Genomic DNA, 21,839 nt, shown 5'->3' on the forward strand with positions numbered 1-21,839 from the left:
TAATAAACGTACATACAATTGTTTTATTCAAATTGTATTTTCTAGCGCCAACATTATATGGTTTCGAATTTTGTGTCCAATTTTGCTTAAATGAGTTTCGTTTCCTATATCCACTTCTGTGTCAATAGCTTCACTTGCATAATGTCTGCAATACGACGCATCTTTGAAATGTATGCAAATGTTATGCAACGCTGCACATACGTTCCCGAATTGTGCCATTTTTTCAGGTTGGTAACGGCTTCTCTTGTCATTGCTTAGAATTTTCCAACGGCCCTTTAGGATACCAATAGTTCTTTCAACCACACAGCGAGCTTTAGAATGAGCCTCATTGAACCGAGCTTGAGTAGACCCTTCTTCAGGGTTCCTGAATGGTGTTAAACACCACGGCTCCAAGGGATAACCCGTATCTCCTATTGATTTACGAAAAATGTATTTTAAATTTAGGTACATATATGCATAACAGTACAATAAGAAGTTATATTACCTAAAGCCAAACATTTTTGAAGTTATTTTAGTTAAATTGCTCCTCCAAAAACTTTCGTTGTGCCGAATGCTTCCACACAAAGGAATCGTGTGCGGCTCCACCATACTTTGAGTCAATGGCCAAAATGCGGTTTTCATGGTCACATATCTGTACTTAAATTAAAGTTTATAAGTATACGTATGTGTATGTGCATACATTTTATATGCAACCTACTATCATTGAGTTGAGGCTATGGTATCCTTTCCTGTTGAAGAACATGTGCTCATTTACTGTTGGTTTTTGCAGCCCAAAATGCGTGCCATCAATACATCCAATAACTGCATGCATAAACACATATTTAAATATGTTAAGTATGCTTCAGCTTTAAAAGCGCTACATTTTACTCAAAATAAAAGCGCTAATCTTACCTCCAGGAATTTTGTATTTTTCAACAAACGATTTCGTGCATTCCGAAAGATTGTCGGGCACGAATTTAATAAATTGGGGGCACAACTTTGTTTCCATTTCGCCGACTACATTTTTTATTATTTTGCAAATAGTGCTTTGACATATTCCTACAAAAAGTCATTTCATACCAAGTGCTGGTAGCCACCACTGGCCAAAAGGGACAAAGTCGCTCCCAGTTGAATCATTGGTGCCACTGCGGTTGACAAATGCCCTTCAAATTTGAGTTCAGCCAATACGTAGTTAAATGCACTTTTAGAGAGTCTGAACCGTTTCTTGAAGCTGTAAATATAAACATGTAGGCAATTGAAATTAATTTGTACACAATTCTAATTACTTACGCTGCCTCCGGTAATGCCAAGGGATTGCTTTTGTCTCGCATTCGGTTCCTTATGACTTGCTGCACGTTTTCTTCCTCAGATTCCGAAGACGAATATAAAAAAATTATTGAATGCATCACTTTTGAGAAAAACAATAGTATTTCACCTTTATAAATAAAAAATATAGCACGGCTTCAACAAGTTTCTTTGTTTTGATTTCTTTTGTTTTGATTTCACAATTTGACACTTCGTAAATGCCATTTGTAGAAAGGCCAGGGCTGTTACAGTGAGCTAATTTAGATTCGCTTCGTATCGAGTGCGGCGATCCGGCTACTCGAAACGTCACGAAATTTGTTTCGATACAATAGCTCGCTCGATCACGAATGCCGCGATTCGGGCTCAGGTCTCAATATTTTGAGACTAACGCTAGAGACTGTTTAGTGAATAGTAACTAGTCACAAATTGAGATTTTGCCTCAAAATGACTCAAATAGAGACTAGAGACTGGTTACAGAATCCCGCTATTAAAGAACAAAACGCTATTTCGAAGTTATTTTTATTTTCTGATGGCTGTGCAAGTCAATTTAAAAACAAGTTCATTTTGAGTATTAAACCGTTTTTTAAAGAAAAATTAGATTTGACCAACTTTGGAATTTTTTTGCAACTGCTCACGGAAAGGGTGCAGTAGACGGAATTGGAGCTGTCATGAAGAGAAAAATTTGGCAAATGGTGAAAGCTCAGAATATTGTTCTTAATAACGCCCATGATTTTTTTAAATTGGTAAAAATTAGTATAAATGGTATTTCAATTTTATATGTAAGCAGTACATATATAAAAAATACAACTGCATTTCTTTCGGAGAGATGGGCTAACATTAAGAGCATTTCCGGAATAAAAAGCAATCATTATTTTTCATTTCTTAATGAAAATGAGCTCGAAATAGCATTAACGGCAGATTCAGCAAAACATAAAATTTATTTATAAACATATATACATTAATAAATTAATTTATAAACATAAAATATGAATTAAATAATCTTATTAAAAAAGAGTATAAATTGTTTTGTTAAAATAAATACAATTGTTTTTATTTATATACTACTGGAAAAAATATAGCGTGCGTAACGTAGCGTGCGTAACGTTGGGTTCACGGCCATTGATAAAAAACTACAAAATTTGTTGGCTGCAAGTAAGTTATTTTAGAATTCTCTTATATTCATCTTTCTTTAAGGTATTTCATTTAGTGTGCTTTATTATTCCAAATTTGCTAAAAATTACGAAAACATACCTCAACCTTCAAAGCTACTTCCATTTTTTGTAGCGTGCGTAACAATACTTTGAGATCAAATTTTTCGCAGCTTAAACCTGTTACAAAAAATATTTTGATGACATTCGAAAGTACACTCAAATCCCACTAAACACTGTGTATAACTTGAAGGTATGTCTTTTGAAAGACCAAAAAATTGTTATATTTCAATCCGAAAACGCGTACGTGTCGTGCGTAACGCAGGATTTGCCCATATACAAATTTACAAATCGTTAGCCGTTATATGAAAACATCAATTGGAATTTGAGTTTGAATAGAGTATATATGTTATGTATAATCCTTATTAGTGTTGATGCTGAAATAAAGCAAGATTGATAAGGTAGACAATAGACAATATAATTAATAGAGGTAAGCACTGCGACCTTGGGTCTATTGTGCCCTCTCCTAACTCACAGGAACTCACCAAGCCCCAACAAATCGATAAATTTTAGCATTTTGCTGGGAGCTAGTGAGTCGATGTGATCCCTATCCGGAAATGTAGTTCCAAGGGCCTTAGACCTGCGTCTGCAGACTGCAATGCAATCGATCAGCAGGTGCTCCGGGGTTTCAGGTTCCCTGTCGCAGAACCGGCAGTTAGAGCAAGCGGCAAGTCCTAAGTTGTACATATGCCTTTTCAACTTGCAGTGGCCGGTGTAGAATGCGACCAGGAGCCTGAGCTTGATCCTTGGGAGGTTGATTATTGATTTAAACCTTTTGAGGTTGTACCCCCCTATCAGCAGCTTTGCATGCCGCATGCCATGCGCCCGTTGCCAATGACCTTCTCTGCCCTCTCTTTCCTCTTTGCGGAGCAGCTCCTTTATCGTATGGGGGCCCACCCCGGTAAATGGTTCGGGCCCTACCATACTTGTGGAGGCTGCAGAGCGGGCGAGCTCGTCAGCCAGTTCATTTCCGGCTATGCCTCTATGACCAGGTACCCAAACTAGGTGCACCTGATTCAATTCCGCTAGGCTGTTTAGCCGTTCTCTACACTCCTGCACCAGCAGCGATTTGATCTCGTAGGCCGAGATCGCTTTTAGTGCCGCTTGGCTATCGCTGAGTATGGTTATCCACTCATTACGATAGCCGCGGTGGAGGTTTATCTCTGTACACCGACTTATTGCTAAGACTTCGGCCTGGAAGATACTTGGGAATCTGCCCATCGGTATGGATAGCCTTGTGCGTGGTCCCGCGATCCCTGCACCAATACCTTCCGACGTTTTCGAGCCGTCGGTGTACCACTTCAGTGTACTGTCCCTCAGCAACAGCTCAAGAGTGGAGTCATTCCACTCGTTCTTGCTGCCCAGGGTTACCTTGAATTTTCTCGTGAAGTTAACTGTCTTTGTAATCCCGTCCTTCGGGAGGAGGGCAATTGGATTACCGCCACTTATCACCTCCATCCTCTGGGTCGAGATTATTTTTCCTTTACCGCATCCCTCTGCCGTTATTTGCAGGAGTGAATGCTTGGCTACTTGGCCGATCACTATGTGGAGCGGTGTGAGTTCCAACAGGACCTCCAGCGCCGCCGTTGGGCAGGTTCGCATAGCGCCCGTCATGCAGACGCATGCTAGCCGTTGGAGCCTCGATAGTCTCATCACCACCGAGGCCTGTGCCGCCACAGAGGCTCAGGACACCGCTCCATATGTCACGATCGGTCGCACAATCATGGTATACAACCACCTGACAATCCTTGGCTTGCAACCCCAGGATTTACCTGCCAGCCGATTGCACACCATTAAAGCCTTTGTCGCCTTGACCAAGGTTTGGTCCACATGCTGCTTCCACCGCAAAGTGGAATCCAGAGTGAGACCGAGATATTTAACATTGCTGGTCATCTCAATCACTCTCCCCCCAAGTGTGAGGTTTCTAAGCCCGGGTAGGGATCTTCGCCTTGTAAAAGGGACGATGGTAGTCTTCGAGGGGTTGATGCTGAGATCAACTCCCCTGCACCACTCCTTTGCCAGATTTAGACCTCGTTGCATTAGGTCACAGAGAGTGTCCTCGAACTTGCCTTTCGCTATGATCACAATATCGTCCGCATATCCCTGGCAGCGGATGCCGTTGTCGGTTAGCAGTGCTAACAGGTCATCCACGACAAGGCTCCACAGCAAGGGCGATAGTACACCACCCTGCGGACAGCCCCTTGTTGTGCCTAGGCGAATCTTTGTGCCCCCTGCAGTGGTCTCAGCAATCCTGGTGCGGAGTACCGCCTCTATCCATCTACGCACTGGTGCCGCCACATTCCTACCTTCCAGTGCCATTGCCACACTTCTATGAGAAGTGTTGTCAAAAGCTCCTTCAATATCCAGGAAGGCGCATAGCATGACTTCCCCTTTCTCCAGTGAACTCTCTATTTCGGAGGTCAACTGGTACAGAGCTGTGCTGGTTGATCTGCCAGCTCTGTATGCATGCTGAGCTGCATGCAGGGGTACGGTCCTCAGCGCCTTAGACCTTAGATGATGATCTATAATCTTCTCCATAGTTTTCAGTAGGAAGGAGGTTAGGCTAATCGGCCTGAACGATTTGGCCAACGAGTAGTCCTTCCTTCCCACTTTCGGTATGAAGATTACCTCAGCTGTCCTCCATGATTCGGGGATGTAGGCCAGCGCCAGGCTCTCCCTCAGCAGCCTAATCAGGTGTGGCAACAGAATCTGCTCACCCTGTTGTAGAAGCGCTGGGAAGATGCCGTCCACTCCCGGAGACTTGAACCTTTCGAACGAGGCCATTGCTCACCTGATCGAGTCCGCAGTAAACAGCTGTTTGGCGATAGCCCAATCAGTGCGGGACGGCCTATGTTCGGTTGAGGGCAGACACCGATAAACCGGGACAGTCTCCGGGAAGTGAGCACGCAAGAGCTCTGTAGCTCTGTCCTCCACGCTGGTCGTGAATGTCCCGTCGTTCTTTTTGATGGCTAGCACTGTGTCCGTCTTCCCTTTAGCCAGAGCTTTGTGCAGCCTGGCAGCTTCTGGTGTGGAGGAGACGTTTTCACAGAATCTCCTGAAGCTAGCCTGTTTTGCGGACCTGATTTCTTTATTATATAACGTCAGGTTGCTCCTGTACTCCTCCCAGACCCCTGTACGTTTTGCCTTATTAAATAGCCTCCGTACTTTCTTCCTCAGGTCTGCGAGTTTCCGTGTCCACCAAGAGCATTTGCGCCTGTCTGTGAGTGCAATTAAGGGGCAGCTGTCGTTATACGCGTTAATAATGGACTCGCTAAGTGCGGTCAATCTGACCTCAATGCCCCGGCCCGTGGCGCTATTGTCAGTCTGCCCCTTCCTCCTTAACTCCTCGTCCAGCCTCTCCTTGAAGGTACCCCAGTTGGTCCTTCGAGGGTTGCGTCTAGGAGGGAATAGCTTGACCTCTGCCCTCAGCACGAACCTTACAATTCTATGGTCCGACAGGGAGGGCTCCGTTGAGACTCTCCACTGCGAGACCATCCCTGTTGCCGGCTCATTACTGAGGGTGATGTCCAGCACCTCCCTCCTGCTTATAGTTACGAATGTGGGTTCGCACCCTACATTCTCTACCGCTAAATTTCTACCTACTAGATATTCTAAAAGGGACTCACCTCTCGCGTTGCAGTCGGTGCTGCCCCATTCCGTGTGGTGGGCGTTCGCATCGCAGCCGATGATAAGCGGGAGCTTGTGCAGCCTGCAGTGCTCCACCAACCTTTCCACCGCCTCCGGGGGTGCCGTTGCTGCCTCTCCCGGAAAGTATGCTGAGGCTAGGACGAAGTCTTTGCCCTCACTGTCCCTAGCCTGCACCGCCACCAAGTCTTGCGTCAGAAACTCTGAAATGCAAAAGAAAACAATATTGCCTCTGACAACCATACACGTCCTAGGCCTCTCGCTTGAGGGGTCCCAGATTACCTTGTTTGCCTCCGTCTTGAGGCCCTTTACCTCTCCTTTATGGATCCAAGGCTCTTGGATCAGCAGCGTGCTCAGTTTTTCCGCAGTGAACCTGCTTGTTATGACAGCTGAGGCTGCCGCCGCATGATGCAGGTTCACTTGGGCAATCTCCATGTTGACGGCCATCATAAGTTGGGCTCGAGGAGGGAAAGATCCTCTACCCTGCCGTCAACCGCGCTGCTGTCGATTGAGTCTCCAAGTCCGTCTAGGAGCTCCTGTGTTGAGGGTAGCCCCATGCTCCGGCCATCGTCGGGGACGTCTGTAGTCGGCCCTGGCACTGCCAGTTCAGTCCTGCTCCCGCAGGGCTGCTCCGACGACTCGTCCACCTCCATCTTCGTTTCCTCCGGGGCGGATACCGGCACTGCCTGGCTAACGACGCCCTTGTCCTGTGGAGGCGCGGGCGTCTTGGCTTCCTTGCTCCCGGCGTCAGCAGTCTTGTATGGCCGCATAACTACCGTGCTGTACCTGTAGAACAGGCGGAAGCCCGCGGCCCGAACGTACTTGTATGACTCGTCGTCAATAAACACGTTCAACCTCCAACCCTCCATATCGCCTAGCTTTTCTTTCTTACTACTGGCGACACACCAGGCCGAGATACTGAGCCCCCTGTTCTGGTTCCTCACCAGACTCAGGGCGTACTCGTAGGACCTGTCCCCACACCGAGGGAGGAATACTGTCATGCTGTGCATGATTGGCACGTCCTCCACCCTCTTCGCACAGAGGACAGGGCCCGTCCAGCCTCCCAGCTTTGGAGCGTGCTCCCTCAGCCAGTTGGCGGACGACTCGTCATGGCAGTCTACCTGCATCATACCTCCCCTGAAGTCGATGCCCAGGAAGGACGCCGTGTAGTCCACTCCTTGACACACCTCGTCCATGAGGATGTCCTGCAGCACGGTAAGCTCCTCCGGTTTTAGCGCCTCCGCCGGGTACTTGAGAGGCAGAACAGCCATGCGGATGCCCCTGACAGCGTCCGCATACCCGCGCCGCACCTCCTCCACCCGGTGAGGAGCCGATCCAGATTGTTGGCCCCCGGTTTCCTTTACGTCTGTGCCCCGCACCCTCTTGGATCGTGGGGGCTCCTGTGGCGTGATTTGGCCGCTTTTCCGTTTTTCGGCCTGGGCGCTTGTGCCTACGGGCAATGCCCTGCTGTCGCCCCGCCGCACGGACAGCGTAGTGCTGACCGGGCCACGGCCGCCGCTGCCGCTGCCCTGCGCGCGAGCTGGCACATTGTGGTCGCGTCCAGTCGCCGGGTTGACGTTGCTCCTTTGGCTCTTGCTCCTGGCTAGAGCCTCCGCCTCCTCCGGGGTTTTCCCATCATGTAGGTGGCGTAGGTACCACCTCATGGTGGAGCCACTCATTCCTCTCCTACGTGGATCCCCACCCCCGCCGGGTTGGCCAGCTTCTGGGAGGGGGCGTTGCCCACCTCTTCTGCGCCTTCTCCTCCTTCTCCTCTTAGCGCCGTCAGGCTCTGCCCGACTCGATTCACCAGAGGCCGACCCACTGCACCCTCCGGCAGGGGATTTGCCGATGCTCCTAGGTACTGCTTCAGCTCCAGGCGTACCCCCCAGGTGAGCTCCGCTGCCAGAGGGCACGTCGTCGTCATCCTGCCTGGCGTGCTCCTCGAACAGCGAGCGCTCCTCTGGCGTGAGATCGTCAAAGTATTTAGGCTTACGCCTGGCACCTCGACCCCCCTTGCCTTCCGCTGCTACAGTTTCCTTCTCCTTATCCGCTACCGTTGTCCTCTGTCGTTGCCCTTTGTCCGTCATCAAATCCGGTTTTGTTGTTGTTGTTTTTAGTTTTTGGTCATTCATCTTGTTCGTACGACCCTTGGCTCAACAAGGTGAGCTGTCGGGTCTATAGTCTATATGGGGAACGGGAAGGTCCGCCACACCAGAGCCCCTTGGCGCGGTAAGGCCACCGTTACTTCCCAATTCGGCCCGGTGTTGGGAAGGCTCCGTTAAAATACAGCCGAATTTACCTGCAAATCATCCAATGGGCACGGGTCGCATGACACCCTGGACACTTAGGAGGTGGTAGACCTTGGTCGTCGCACGCATGCAGCTCCCGACAACCCGCCTGAATAGCGCTAGTCAGCACTATCCATGCCGGTTGGGGGGCGCCGAGTATGCCTTGCGACTAAGCCTCTGCACCACGGCAAGGTGCCTACCATTAGCAGAGGCTTGATAAGGTAAGATGTAGAAGATTTTAATAAGTTTGTGTTTACAGAAGAATGCCGAAATATTGTGTGTGTGTAGATGTGTGGGAGCTGAATCCTTTTATAAATTCCCACCGGAACGAGAATTAGCATCTATAGTGGTAGCTTAGGCATCTTTATTAATTATTACATTGTTTTGTGCAATTTTTTTGTTTATATAATTTTTATTTAAATTTTTATGTAAATTTTTAATTATAATTATTTTATTATACACCTAAAAACAGTAGGTAACGCGCCTTATTACAAACCTCAGGGGCGGTTTGGAAAATGCAGAACATTCAAAAATAAATTATCAACAATAATTTTAATGTTAATAAAATTCGTTTCATTTCGTTGGAATAAAACTACGTGAGAAATACATATGTACCTTTTTCGTAAATATTATACGGATGAGAATTAGAACGATGTGTTAAAAATCCAGTTTCAAATGCCTAAATATCTTGGGATTGGATTTCTAAATTGAAATTATTGGTAATAATATTGCAAACACTTACGAATAAGTACGTTGCAAACCGTTTAATGTTTTCTGTCTGTCAATTGTAAACAAATACTTTCAGAAGAAAACTCACCAACGAGAAATCTAAAAAAGGGCTTCATTTTATTAATAATATCTGAATATCAGTAAATGATATTTTTATGGGCGAAATATTGCACACTATGGCATTTAAATCACCTATTAGTAAATATATATCCAGAAATAGAAACAAAATAAAAATAAAAAAGTTTCTAGAACTATATAATAGTTTGGCAAAACACTACCGGCACTCACCTTTCTGACGAAAGTATGACTGGTTTGGATAAATGTGGTGATCGGCGATCGCGAGGTTGTAACGTGTATGCGCACGGATAGAGAAAAAAAGAGCCCGGGCGCCGCCCGTCGGTCCCTTTTGTTAATTGTGTCCGGTGTCCTCGTGTGTGGTGTAATTGATGCAGGTGTGTTGAGTGTGAGGTGTGGATGATGAATATGGTGTATGTAGATGTGTTGAGTATGATGTGTGGATGATAATGATGGTGTGAAGATGTGGTGTGTATGTGTGGGGTGTAGTTATGTAGTTATAGAGGGGGGCGCAGAAGCTCATTTAACCATCCAGGCCCCCCTAAACGACTGTTTAGCCTAAAAGACGCTGCGGCTGTTGCAGCGTTGCAACAACGCTGCTAAGGCCCTCAGATCGACGAGGTGGTGGCCCAGGCTGTCGACGCCACAACGAGGTTCCGCCTCGCTGGGGTGCGCCACGAGCTGCGGGTTGGAATCGGGGTATGCAGCCGCGATGGATGGGTGGCCGCTCCACTTCGCGGGCCGCACTGCGATGTAGCAGCGTATGATGCGGCCTGTGACATATTTGGCACAGCTTTCGTGACTCACACTCCGGAGTCATGAGTGTATGTGACATTCAATTGTGGCAATGCCCGTGTGCCTGGGCAACTTATTGCCGTTGCACGGGTCACATACCGCTAAATATCCCGCAATGGTGCAGGCGATGAGGACGTCGACAGATGGGGCACCTTAGTGTCTCCGAATTCCACGATCAGTGCGGTGGTGGTCGAGTGCCAACACGAGGTGCGGATGGAAGGACCGCTGCATGCGCGGTTGTCGGTACAGGTGCCGGCGTTATTGCTGGTGCAGTTGCCGGCATTCTTGCCGGTGTAGTTGCCGGTGTAGTTGCCGGCGTTGTTGCCGGCGTTGTTGCAACCATAGTTCGGGGCGCTGGGGTAGTCCCGGTGATCTGCGTAGAGAAGATTATCGATTATAAATCTATCAGACAATTAGATATGGGCCATCGTTCCACGATATGTCGCATGAATAGGTCGTCGTATTGAACGACCTGTTTTGTCAGTTTTTCTTCGTTATTATTCGACAGTTTATTATTTTTTAGCGGTTTGTTATTGGCGTATTTCTTGTTTTAGTATTAAATTTAGTGATTTTATTATATCGCGACATTAACGGTTCGGTTTTTTCGGTTTTCGGATTCGCGGTCGTCGGTGTTTGGTAAAAAGCACAGCTTCACGAGCGGTCTGGTTACTGTTCCGTTTTGCGTACGGAGATCCACGACCCGTATGTGACCGTCGGAGCCATAATGTAGCTTTTCTATGCGGCCAAGCCGCCACTCAGTTGGGGGTAGACAATCATCATGAATGAGGAGAGATCCTTTATGTACTCGTCCTTACAGCGGCGATAGGGATAGCGACTCCACGCCTGGCTCAGGAATGGCCAGGATGGGTGCTCCTTTTAGAAAATGCCCTGGAGTTAAGGCGGTGAAATCTGAGGGGTCTTGTGAGAGTAATGTGAGTGGCCGTGAATTGAGAACGGCTTCAATTCGACTTAATAACGTCATGAACGCTTCATAATTGAATTTATAATTTCCTGCTACCCGTTTGAAATGGGATTTGAAGCTTTTTACAGCTGATTCCCATAAACCGCCCATATCAGGCGCGCTTGGGGGAATAAATTGCCAATTGATACCTTTAGGGGCGTACTTTTGTACGATGTCAGGTGACACTTGCTTAAGGAAATCCACAAATTGCTTTTCCGTGGCTCGTTGAGCTCTAATGAAAGTTTTGCCATTAACGCTCAAGATTTTTGATGGGTAGCCACGTCGAGCGACGAAACGAGGAAATGTGGCGAAAAAAGCCTCCGTCGTCAGATTACTACAAGATGTACTGTCTTTATCGTGAAACATACAAAGAAAGCCACATAGCCTTTCATGAGAGTGGGAGACCTTAACATGGACGTCTTTATCTGGAAAGGCCCAGCAAAATCCACACCTGTGGTGGTGAAAGGCAGAGCGAAGTTGCAGCGTTCCGGTGGAAGTGCTGCCATAATCTGCGTTCGCATATTGTGTTTGTGCATAGTGCAAATCTTGCACATAAAGATGCAAATCTTGCACGTAAAGATGCACTGCTTGATTTGCGGCTTAAGACGGGGGATATAATACTCCTGGCGTACCATATGTTGCATGAGGCGATGTTCGGCGTGTAGCATTAAGATGTGGATGTAATTGAGGAACAATGTGGCAAATGGTGACCTCTCTGGCATTATTATGGTATGGCGTTCGTTGTATGTTAGGCTCGAATTAGCAAGCCGACCATTGGCACGAAGCTGACCTTTCGTGTCCAGAAATGGCTTTAGAACTAAGAGTGAGCTCTTTTTATCAATCGGCTTCGATTCTCTTAGTAGTGATATATCGCGGCTGAAGTAGCGCGCTTGTGTATATGCTATTAGTGCGACATTTGCCTTTTGTAACTCTAGGTGCGTCACTGTGTTGCATGGGAAATTATGTGATCCCTTGACTTTGTTTTTGAGTTGTTCTATAAATTTTAACATATAAGCAACTACTCTAAGAGCTCTTGGAAACAATGAAAATCGTTCAAGGATGTCGGTATCATCCAATAATGTGTGAAAGGTGGCGATTTTTCGACCTTCTGGGGCGATAATGTAGCGCATGGGGGATTGTGGCCAAGAATCAGGAGATTCTATCAACCATCGGTGGCCATTCCACCAGAGGGTGGTAGTGGCAAGGTGCAGTGGCTTGCACCCTCTTGTACCTAGATCGGCAGTATTGTCAGCACTGGCTACGTGACGCCAAGTGGCTCATCCCACTAGGTCAAGTATTTAAGACGTTCTGTTAGAAATATACGTCTTCCATGTGTGGTGGTTTTTCCAACCAGGCTAGTACAATTTCTGAATCGGACCACATATATAGTGACATTTCTCAATGTGATTGAAGTTCTATGTTTTTTGGGGTGCGTGTCTGTCTAATATATATATTTTTTTTTAAATATTCACTGAACACAATTTGACCAATTGCCTGTACCGGACACTTGAATTTACTGAAAATTGCGACGGCGAAATAGCGAAAAAGCGAAACGCGTGCGAGTTCTTTTGCAGTCTAATTACAATTAATTTCTTTATTTCAGCAACTAGATGACTTAGCCTAAATCTTAAAGCTAACGGGATAGAACAGTTTGAATGGAAGTATACAGGTATGTATGTACAAAAAGTGGTGAGTAATTCATTTTGTTAACTTATAGTAATAGATTAAGGTAAGTATATTTAACATTATTAGGGTAAGTACAATTAACGGAAAACTTTATAATTCAAATATAAAATGCATTTCAGAAAGGTAATTAATTTTCATTTCATTTTAGGTTGAACATATACATATACATAAGTCGCTTGACGCAACATATAGTTTGCATTTTGTCATGTTTAAATGCATTTGCACATGGCTACTAATTTGAGGAGTAGTAGTGCGCCACATAGCTCAAGTCGTGGGAGACTTATAGTTTTCAAAGGTGCCACCTTTGCTTTTGCTACTAATAAGTATCTTGTGGTCGTGGTGTGACTTTGCGTGCGTACATAGATAGTAGCGCAGTATGCCTTTTCTGAGCCGTCACAAAAGCCATGTGATTCGACTTTGTATCATAATTGGCGAAAGCCATCCTGCGGGGTCGAAAAGTTTTGCCACCGAGGATAAAATCTGTCTTTTTGTGATGGCTGATAATGCGGATATGGCCTCTGTCGTGAATGAAAATTGGTCTGATATCGCATTCCATTGGATACCCAGAGTTTTTGTAGTACTTTCCATTTCGAATATAAGGAAATTAGTGTCCAACAAATTTTCGTTTGGAATATTTTTGAGTATATTTGGGTGATTTGCTGTAATCTTTTTTAATGGAAACCCTGCGAATTTGAGGGCCTTTGTGTGATAAGGCGTCGTATGCTTGTGGAAGAGTGTGACTTCCAGACAAAATATCGTCTACATACGTTTGAGTTTTCAACACTTCAGTTGCCAGAGGAAATTCTGACTTTGTGTTGTCTGCCAATTCGTGGAGTGTTCGAATGGTTAGATATGGTGCACAGTTAACGCCAAATGTAACTGTTTTTAGTTTGAAGTCGCGTAAAGGACTGGTGGGGGATCTTCGGAACATAATACGTTGAAAATCTTGGTCGTCTTTATGTACGACTATTTGCCGACACATTTTTTTAACGTCCCCAATGAACACGTTTTTGAATATACGCCAATTTAATATCAGAAGCATTAAATCTGGTTGGAGTGTGGGTCCCGTAAATAAGATATCATTTAGGGAATTCCCTTAACTAGTGGTTTTCGAGGCATTCAAAACAACTCTCAGTTTTGTTGTTTTTTTGTCTGCCTTCACTACTGCGTGATGTAGCAGATAAAAGGAGTAGTATTTGCGTTGACGATTTTCTCCCCTGGGGTTACTTCCTCCATATGATCTAAATAGAGTTATTCTTCTAACACATCATCATATTCAGATTTGAGTTCACCTTTTTAAGTAGGTTTCTTTTCATACTTAGAAACTGCTGTATTGCAAAGGTTCGAGAGTAACCTAAGGCGAGTGTGTTAGGAAATTGTTGCTTAAGTGGTAGTCGTATGACGTAGCGACCATTTTCTGATCTAGTAGTTGTGGCTTTGTAAAAGTCCTCACAATACTGATCTTCGGGGGTTGTGATTGAAATGGGGGGGGAGTTCTTCTATCTCCCAAAATTTTCTCAATTGTGAATTGATGTACTCGTTTGAGACTTCCTCAACTTGAGTTGTCAATGTTGTAACTGGTTTCGCAACTAGTCCACTTAGAACCCATCCGAAAATGCTGTTTTGCGCCAGAAGTGTATTTGTGATTTTCTCAATACCTTCGAGTATTATCTGTGGTATGAGATCGCTGCCTAATAGAATGTCTATTTGAGCGGGGGTGTTGCCGTTAGGGTCTGCTAGCTTTAGGTGTGAAACCTTTTGTCAATGCTTGCTATTTATGTGATAGCTTGGTAGCATATTGGTTAATTGCGGTAAGACAATAGTTTCTGCTTGTATGCGCTTATCCGTTTTAAAGGAAAAGAAGGTAATGGAGCAGATTTTATTCGAGTTTGGAACAACTCTTCCGCCCATTCCCGTGATTTCAAAATTGGTCAGTTTTGTTGGCAACTGTAGCCTGTTTTGTGCAATAGACGCTATAAATGATCGTTGTGATCGTTGGTCTATTAAAGCTCTGAGTTTAAACAGTTCTCCTCTGTGTTTGATGGAGACAACTGCTGCGGGTAATAGTACCCTACTATGATTTTCGCTATGTAGCGTTTGGGTTTTCATCGCCTTTGAGCAGCATGCTGCTTCTTGCCAGTTTTCAGAATTTGTTGTTGCAACTAAACCTGTTGTTTTACGTTTGCGCTGTTTGGGGGTGAGCTGGAATAATTTGTTATATGTAACATTGAATGATGTCTTTTATGGCAGTAAACGTCTTTAAATTTGCTTTCGCAATCTTTAAGGGTATGCGCATGTGACAAACAGTTGGTACATAATATTTTCGTTCTTTCAAAATTGTTTCGATCGCTAACATTCATTTTTTTGAATTTTTCGCACGATTTTAGCTTGTGACCTCCTCTACAAAGTTTGCATGACGTTTGTTTACATTGTTCGGATGTGAACGATTGATTTTTAAAAAAGCTTCTATTTAAATTATTGTGGCTACTTGCTTCAGGTCTATTGAAGCTTCTATTGAGGTCGTTTTGAACGCGTTTCGTTCTGACTAGTTTTTTATCTACCCTTTCTGCAATTTCATATTGGGTAGTAAGAAATTCTTTCATTTGCTGCCACGTTGGGCACTTTCTTCGCAATGAGAGCGATTGCTCCTACAAAAGTAACGATTTCTCTGGTAATGCAGCTGTGCATATGTAATATTTACCAGAATGGGGTCCCAATTATCTATGGGAATATTCTGTGTCGATAAAATCGACAAACAATTTGAAACCATGGATTGAAGTTTTATGAATTCTTCACTGGTTTCTTTCTGAATTTTTGGTAGATTCATTAGTATCTCACTTGCTTGTCGACCAATATTCTCTAGTTTTCGTAACGTGCTTTAAGACCTTCCCAAGCAAAATTGAAATTTTCGTCATTGCGAGCGAACTGTTTGACAATTACGCCTGCCTGATTTTTGGTTTTGTATCTGAGGTATACAATTTCTGCGCATGTGATAATTTAGGATGGTTTATGTATACAGCTGTAAACATGTCCCGGAAGGACGGCCACTGTTCATAACCACCATGAAATATATCTGTGTCGCATACTAGCACTTTAAGGTGAATGCCTGAACTTGCCTCTTGGGTTTATCTTTGTGGCAGCTCTACTCTCGGTTATGGAGTAGGTTCAATTGCTTTGATTAATTTTAGTTGATCAGAGATCATGGCTTTTGTCTCTTCGAATTTTTCTAAGCAATTTTCGTATTTTGCGTAAGCCGAGGATTTGAAATTTTCTGGTAGATCTGAGTCGCCAGATTCTACGATTCGCGTCCGAAAATTGTCTAAATTGTCTTTTTTGATTTCTAATACCGATTCAGAATTGTCTTGAATCGGTGAAGATGAAAATCGAGTGCAGTATCGTATCATACTGTCACTCTCAGCAATGAATTTTGTATAAGAAATGTCTTTACCCCTCTTTAGTTTTGTAGCACCTTGCTTTGAGCGTGTAGCTATTGAGTTGTTTTAGATTCCTTTGCGTCTGAGCTCATTTAAAAGATGTATTTAATAAATCAAAACGTCTTAGTGAAAACTAGACTTGTAGATGTTTTGAAAATATTTCGTATATTAAATCAATACTAATATTACAAAGCTGAAGAGTTTGTTTGTTTGAACGCGCTAATCTCCGAAACTACTGGTTCGAATTGAATAATTATTTTTGTGTTGGATAGTCCATTGATCGAGGAAGGCTATAGGCTATATAGCATCACGACCAATAGGAGCGAAGAAACAGTGGTAAATGTGTAAAAAACGAGGGAAATTATTTATCTTTGAGAGCTTCCGTTCCTTGCGCTGCGAAAGCGGTTCAAGATACACAAAAGTTATGTATGAAAGAATTCTTTCTATTTTAGTGATTTAAAAAAAGTCCGTGAGTACCGTTTTTGTGATAACTAATTTGGTCGAAATTATTTGTTAGAATAATTTTCGAGAGAAAAGTTCTGCGAAAGATTTATGGTCCTTTGCGTGTTGGCCACGGCGAATATCGCATTCGATGGAACGATGAGCTGTATGAGATATACGACGACATTGACATAGTTCAGCGAATTAAAAGACAGCGGCTACGCTGGCTAAGTCATGTTGTCCGGATGGACGAAAACACTCCAGCTCTGAAAGCATTCGACGCCGTACCCGACGCGGGAAGCAGAGGAAGAGGAAGACCTCCACTTCGTTGGAAGGACCAAGTGGAGAAGGACCTGGCTTCGCTTGGAATATCCAATTGGAAGAAGAATTTGTTAGAGTTGTATTAACAATTGATCAATTGTTTTGATTGTTCTGCTTACTGATTCAAACTGATTTTTTGGTTCCGGTATGATGATTGGAAATGATTGAACAGAAAAACACGATCGAGTCCAATGATGCACGAAAACTCAGACATCGATCAAGTGTGCGTTGAATTGATTATGATCGAACCAACCAGATCGAGAATTGCCTTGCGAATATGTATGTGCATATTTGTGTGTTTTAACGGAAACAAATTGCGATGCATAAAATTAACCAAAACATTACGGCATATATTTCTTAATTTTTAACGCTTAAAACTAAAAGTCAATTAATGCTTAAAATTAATAAACAAAGGAAATGCTTAAAATATTAGGGAACACAAATTTTAATCACTTCTTCATTGAGATCAACAAAAACTTAAAATTAAAAGAAGGTTTATTTTCTGGTTTCAATCTTAATCGCTAAAACTTTTATAAAATGATAATGATAATTAAAAACAATAAGCTATCAACTGAACATGGCCCGAGCCTATTTCTTTTTTCAGTTATAATATTTCCAGCTATAGAAAAAGAAGGTTCAGCGGCTGCGCTGCTGGCAGGAATCGAATGAATTTGCAATGCTACTCTTGAAAAATTTATTTTATCATTTGCGAAATGACATCAGGTAGGTAGCTGATGTTGAAAATAAAAAATGGATATTGATCCTTTTTTTGCAAATGTATTTCTGGGAAAAATAAGATAATAACAAAGGATAAATGTATTTCTAGGAAAAATAAGATAATAAGAAAAGGAGAAAGTACCTTTTTTTACAAATGTTTTTCTGGGAAAATAAGAATTCATATTTTTGGACTACTATATAATAATTGTGGCATAAATTTTATATACCAAAAATAATAAATTTAAAATGAGCAATGATATATTTCTCATCGAAGCACCCGGTATAATCAAACAGTAGATTGTGATCGAGCTGAATTCAAGCAGCATTCTCGAACATTCTTTGCTGTTCACACAAGGCGTTCGATCGAGAAAAATTATTACGAAACAAGCAACAGTGATTGGAACTGAATGTTCGCTTTGAGCACGATCGCTTACGATCATTCATTTTTGTTGAAGCAAAGTTTTCCGTCACAAAAAATCTGAGTCAATGATCGGGTATGATTGAAAAAACTGTGATCCTTGCAGCTCTCTGATCCAAATAAATGTGTTGTCGGTTAAGAGTATTTAATCCTGAATAAAATTGTCTTCGCGGCTCACTCGAGCGGTCGGCTCCGTACTGAACGGTCGAACGCAGTAGTTTACCTTATTTTCGTTTTACGGTAATTCTTTTGACATAATATTCAGTTTACGTAAATACCAAGTGCAGGTTCCTGGTTATTAATCTTAAATTTCTTTTTTCTACATTCTTTTTATTCATTTTCGACGTTCTCTCTTTGTCACTATAATGCCTAGAAAAAGAACTCAACTTTCTCGGCAGACTGCTACTGCAAAGCGGCTGCGAGTTTTGCGCAGCAATGAAACTGAGGATGAGAATATGCATAGGTTGGGTACTCAACGAGCAATCAGTGAACAAAATCGTGCTAGGGAAGTGAGCGTTGAGCGTTCTCAACGTTTGGTCTCACAGAATTCCCGAACTTTTACTGCCCGCAATCGGGGATCAAGCGCTGAACGATCCCATCGATTAGCACAGCAAAATGCCCGATCAGCAAGGAATAGAACTCGCAGGCAACGAGTTCAGTGCAGTAATTTATTGAATGCTGAGTTTATTTATGATTGCACCCTTGACTATACTGAGCTAAATGATATTGATATTGGTAGAATGGATAAAATTTGCAACTTATGCCAAGCAAACAAATGGGCGGCGGAAGCTCCTGGACTATGTTGTAGTGGTGGGAAAGTAAATATACCTATAATTCGGCAACCTACATCAGTTTTAAAAGAACTGATATCAGGCTCACATCCATCATCAAAGCATTTCTTAAATCACTCAAGACAATATAATACACTATTTCAGATGACTTCATTTGGTGCCAAAGAAATTCGTTAGGGAAACTTTATGCTCACTTTTAAAGTCCAAGGGCAAGTTTATAATTTGATCGGTGACTTACTTCCAGTTGAAAGGGCACAACCCGAATTTTTGCAAATATATTTTGTTTCCCATGCAGATCAGATATCCTTGCGCTCAAATTTAAATCCTAGCTTGCAAATCGATCTTATCGACGTTCTCCAAACAAAAAAGTTTTAAGTACAATCTGGAAAATAAAACGCCCAATGATTTAAAACTTATTATTCATGCTGATGTGAAACCGCCTAACGAGCATCGAGGTCGGTATAATGCGCCGGTAGTAGATCCCCGAGATATTGTCGACTTCAACGAGTTTCTGAAATTCATAGATCTTATAACCCGCTTCAATATCCCTTACTTTTTCCCTTTGGAAACGACGGATACTGTATTATTATTCCACAGCAGGATACTACTGCTAGATCTAAAACAGTATCATGTATGCAGTTTTATGCATTTAGACACATAGTGAGAATAAATGACTTTAACAGCATACATTATTTCAAAGGATTATTTAACCAATATTGTGTTGATATGCCGGCAAAAATGATTTCAGAGGACTTGACTTCATCAAAAGGAATAAAAAAAAATTAAGAGCAGAAGAAAACATTCATTTAAGAGATGCCGTCGTAAATGATGGGAATATAAACGCTTCTAATATTGGCCAGCACGTTATATTGTCGTCGTCATTTACAGGATCCCCCAGATTCATGAATGAAAACAGTCAAGATGCCATGACATATGTATGTCAGGAAATTTGGAAGACCTGATCTCTTCATTACATTTACATGTAACTCAGAATGGCCGAGTTATTACCTAATCAACAACCGAATCAACATTCTTACAACAAACATGATTTGGTTTCTAGAGTATTTCATTTAAAACTCAAGAAAATGATAGACCTACTAACGAAGAAGAATATTTTTGGACCATCGAAAGCCTTTGTTTACAGCGTAAAATGGCAAAAAAGAGGTTTACCTCACGCCCACATTTTATTGTGGCTGGCTAACAAAGTACAACCGGATTCTATAGATGCAATAATATCACATGAAATACCTGACAAACAACAAGATCCAATTCTTCATAATATTGTCATAAAAAATGAATGTTATACATGGTCCTTACGGATTTCATAATCCTGCGTCACCATGTGTGAAAGAAAACGTTTGTTCTAAAAAGGACCCTAAACATTTTATTTCGGAAACACAAACTGGGAATGACGGCTACCCAACCTACAGGCGCAGGTCTCCAGATAATGGTGGAAACACAGCAGTAATTCGTGTCAAAAGTACAAAAATGAGCGTGGATAATCGTTGGGTGGTTCCCTATATTCCAGTGCTATCACGAATTTTTAACGCGCACATTAACGTAGAGTTTTGTCAATCAGTCAAAGCTATTAAGATCAAGCCACATTTTCGTTACAAATGAATAACGATGAAGTAGAAAGATACCTAAATGGTCGCTATATAAGTTCCTCGGAAGCGTTCTGGAGAATTTTCCAATTTTTTATTCATGAACGTTTTCCGGCAGTAGTTCATTTAGCAGTTCATTTGGAAAATGGACAAAGAGTTTTTTTTTATAATAATGAAAATCTCCAAGATCGTGTTAACAGTCCTTCATCAACGACACTTACAGCGTTCTTAGCAGTAGCGTCGTCAGGTATCGCAGCAACTTTATTAGTAGGTGGACGCACAGCTCATTCCACTTTTAAACTGCCCCTAACTGTTTCTTTAGAGAAAGATAGCGTGTGCTCTATACGTAAAAATGGCCCTTTGGGAAAAGTTTTACAAGATGTCAGTTTAATAATCTGGGACGAATGTACCATGATGCATAGAGAAGCTCTAAACTTCTACGTGAGCTCTATGGATCATGGTACATTCGTCCCAGATTATTAAACTCTTAGAGATCTTAGAAGCTGTAATAAAATCATGGGTGGGATTACTGTTATGTTTGCTGGGGACTTTCGACAAACTTTACCCGTAATAGTAAGGGGAACTAGAGCAGACATTGTAAAGTCTTGCCTTAAAAGTTCTCCATTATGGAAGTTCGTAAATATTTTAAAATTATCGGCAAATATGAGAGCCCATTTGGGGGGAGGTAGTATAACTTTTCCTTCAAAATTACTTTTAGTAGGAGACGGGAAAATACCTCATTTTCAAAATAAAATTGAAATTGAACGTGGTTTAGGAGTAAGAGTAGGTAACATTGAGGATTTAATATCAAAAGTTTACCCTGACATCAGCGAAATAGAAAAAAAAGATCACCAATGGATGTGTCAAAGGGCAATATTGGCGGCGAGAAACAGTAGCGTGGACGAAATTAATGACATAATTTTAAATAATCTTGAAGGAGATAAAGTCACATACACATCTATTGATAATGTAATGGATCAAGAAGATGTGGTCTATTAACCATAGGAGTTTCTAAATTCTTTGAACCCAAGTGGCCTTCCCCCACATTCCCTTAAGCTAAAAATAGGCGCCCCAATAATTTTACTTAGAAATCTGAAACCACCTAATTTATGCAACGGGACCCGACTTCAAGTCAAATTTCTTCGCAATAACGTGATCGTTGCAATCGTTTTGACTGGTTCAGCAGTTGGTCAAACAGTACTTATACCTCGCATCTCGATGATCCCAAATGATATATGTACCTTTGAATTTTAAAAGAATTCAATTTCCCCTTAAGCTATCTTTCGCCGTTACAATTAATAAATCGCAGGGGCAAACATTTAAACACGTGGGGATCGATTTACGCCAAGACTGCTTTTCACATGGCTAATTATATGTCGCGTTGTCAAGATCAGGTTGCGGAGAAAATCAATATGTTCTTTTGCCACCAGAAAATAAAACAA

The 21,839-nt window shown here is 42.7% G+C and overlaps 2 protein-coding genes across 3 annotated transcripts in view; one reads left to right on the plus strand and one right to left on the minus strand.

Annotated features, from left to right (window-relative positions):
• Positions 1 to 21,839, plus strand: part of LOC125776324 (uncharacterized) — a 369,137-nt gene that overhangs the window by 57,111 nt on the left and 290,187 nt on the right. The window lies entirely within an intron of this gene.
• LOC125776332 (uncharacterized) lies at positions 4 to 4,145 on the minus strand. 2 transcript variants are annotated; one of them, XM_049448074.1, is made up of 5 exons: positions 1,270 to 4,145; positions 892 to 1,210; positions 698 to 801; positions 485 to 631; positions 4 to 410 (listed from the first exon to the last, which is right to left on the minus strand). In XM_049448074.1, exon 1 carries the CDS (start codon positions 4,143 to 4,145, stop codon positions 2,964 to 2,966), a length of 1,182 nt encoding a protein of 393 aa, XP_049304031.1. In that variant the 3' UTR covers positions 4 to 410; positions 485 to 631; positions 698 to 801; positions 892 to 1,210; positions 1,270 to 2,963. The 2 variants fall into 2 exon arrangements, with proteins under 2 accessions (XP_049304031.1, XP_049304030.1); XM_049448073.1 differs by having other exon boundaries at positions 892 to 4,145.

The sequence above is a fragment of the Bactrocera dorsalis genome, chromosome 2 (assembly GCF_023373825.1).
Source record: "Bactrocera dorsalis isolate Fly_Bdor chromosome 2, ASM2337382v1, whole genome shotgun sequence".
Taxonomy (NCBI): Eukaryota; Metazoa; Arthropoda; class Insecta; order Diptera; family Tephritidae; genus Bactrocera; species Bactrocera dorsalis.

Coding starts and splice junctions, on each gene's coding strand:
- LOC125776332 (XM_049448074.1), bottom strand. CDS start 4,145: ATGAGACTATCGAGGCTCCAACGGCTAGCATGCGTCTGCATGACGGGC.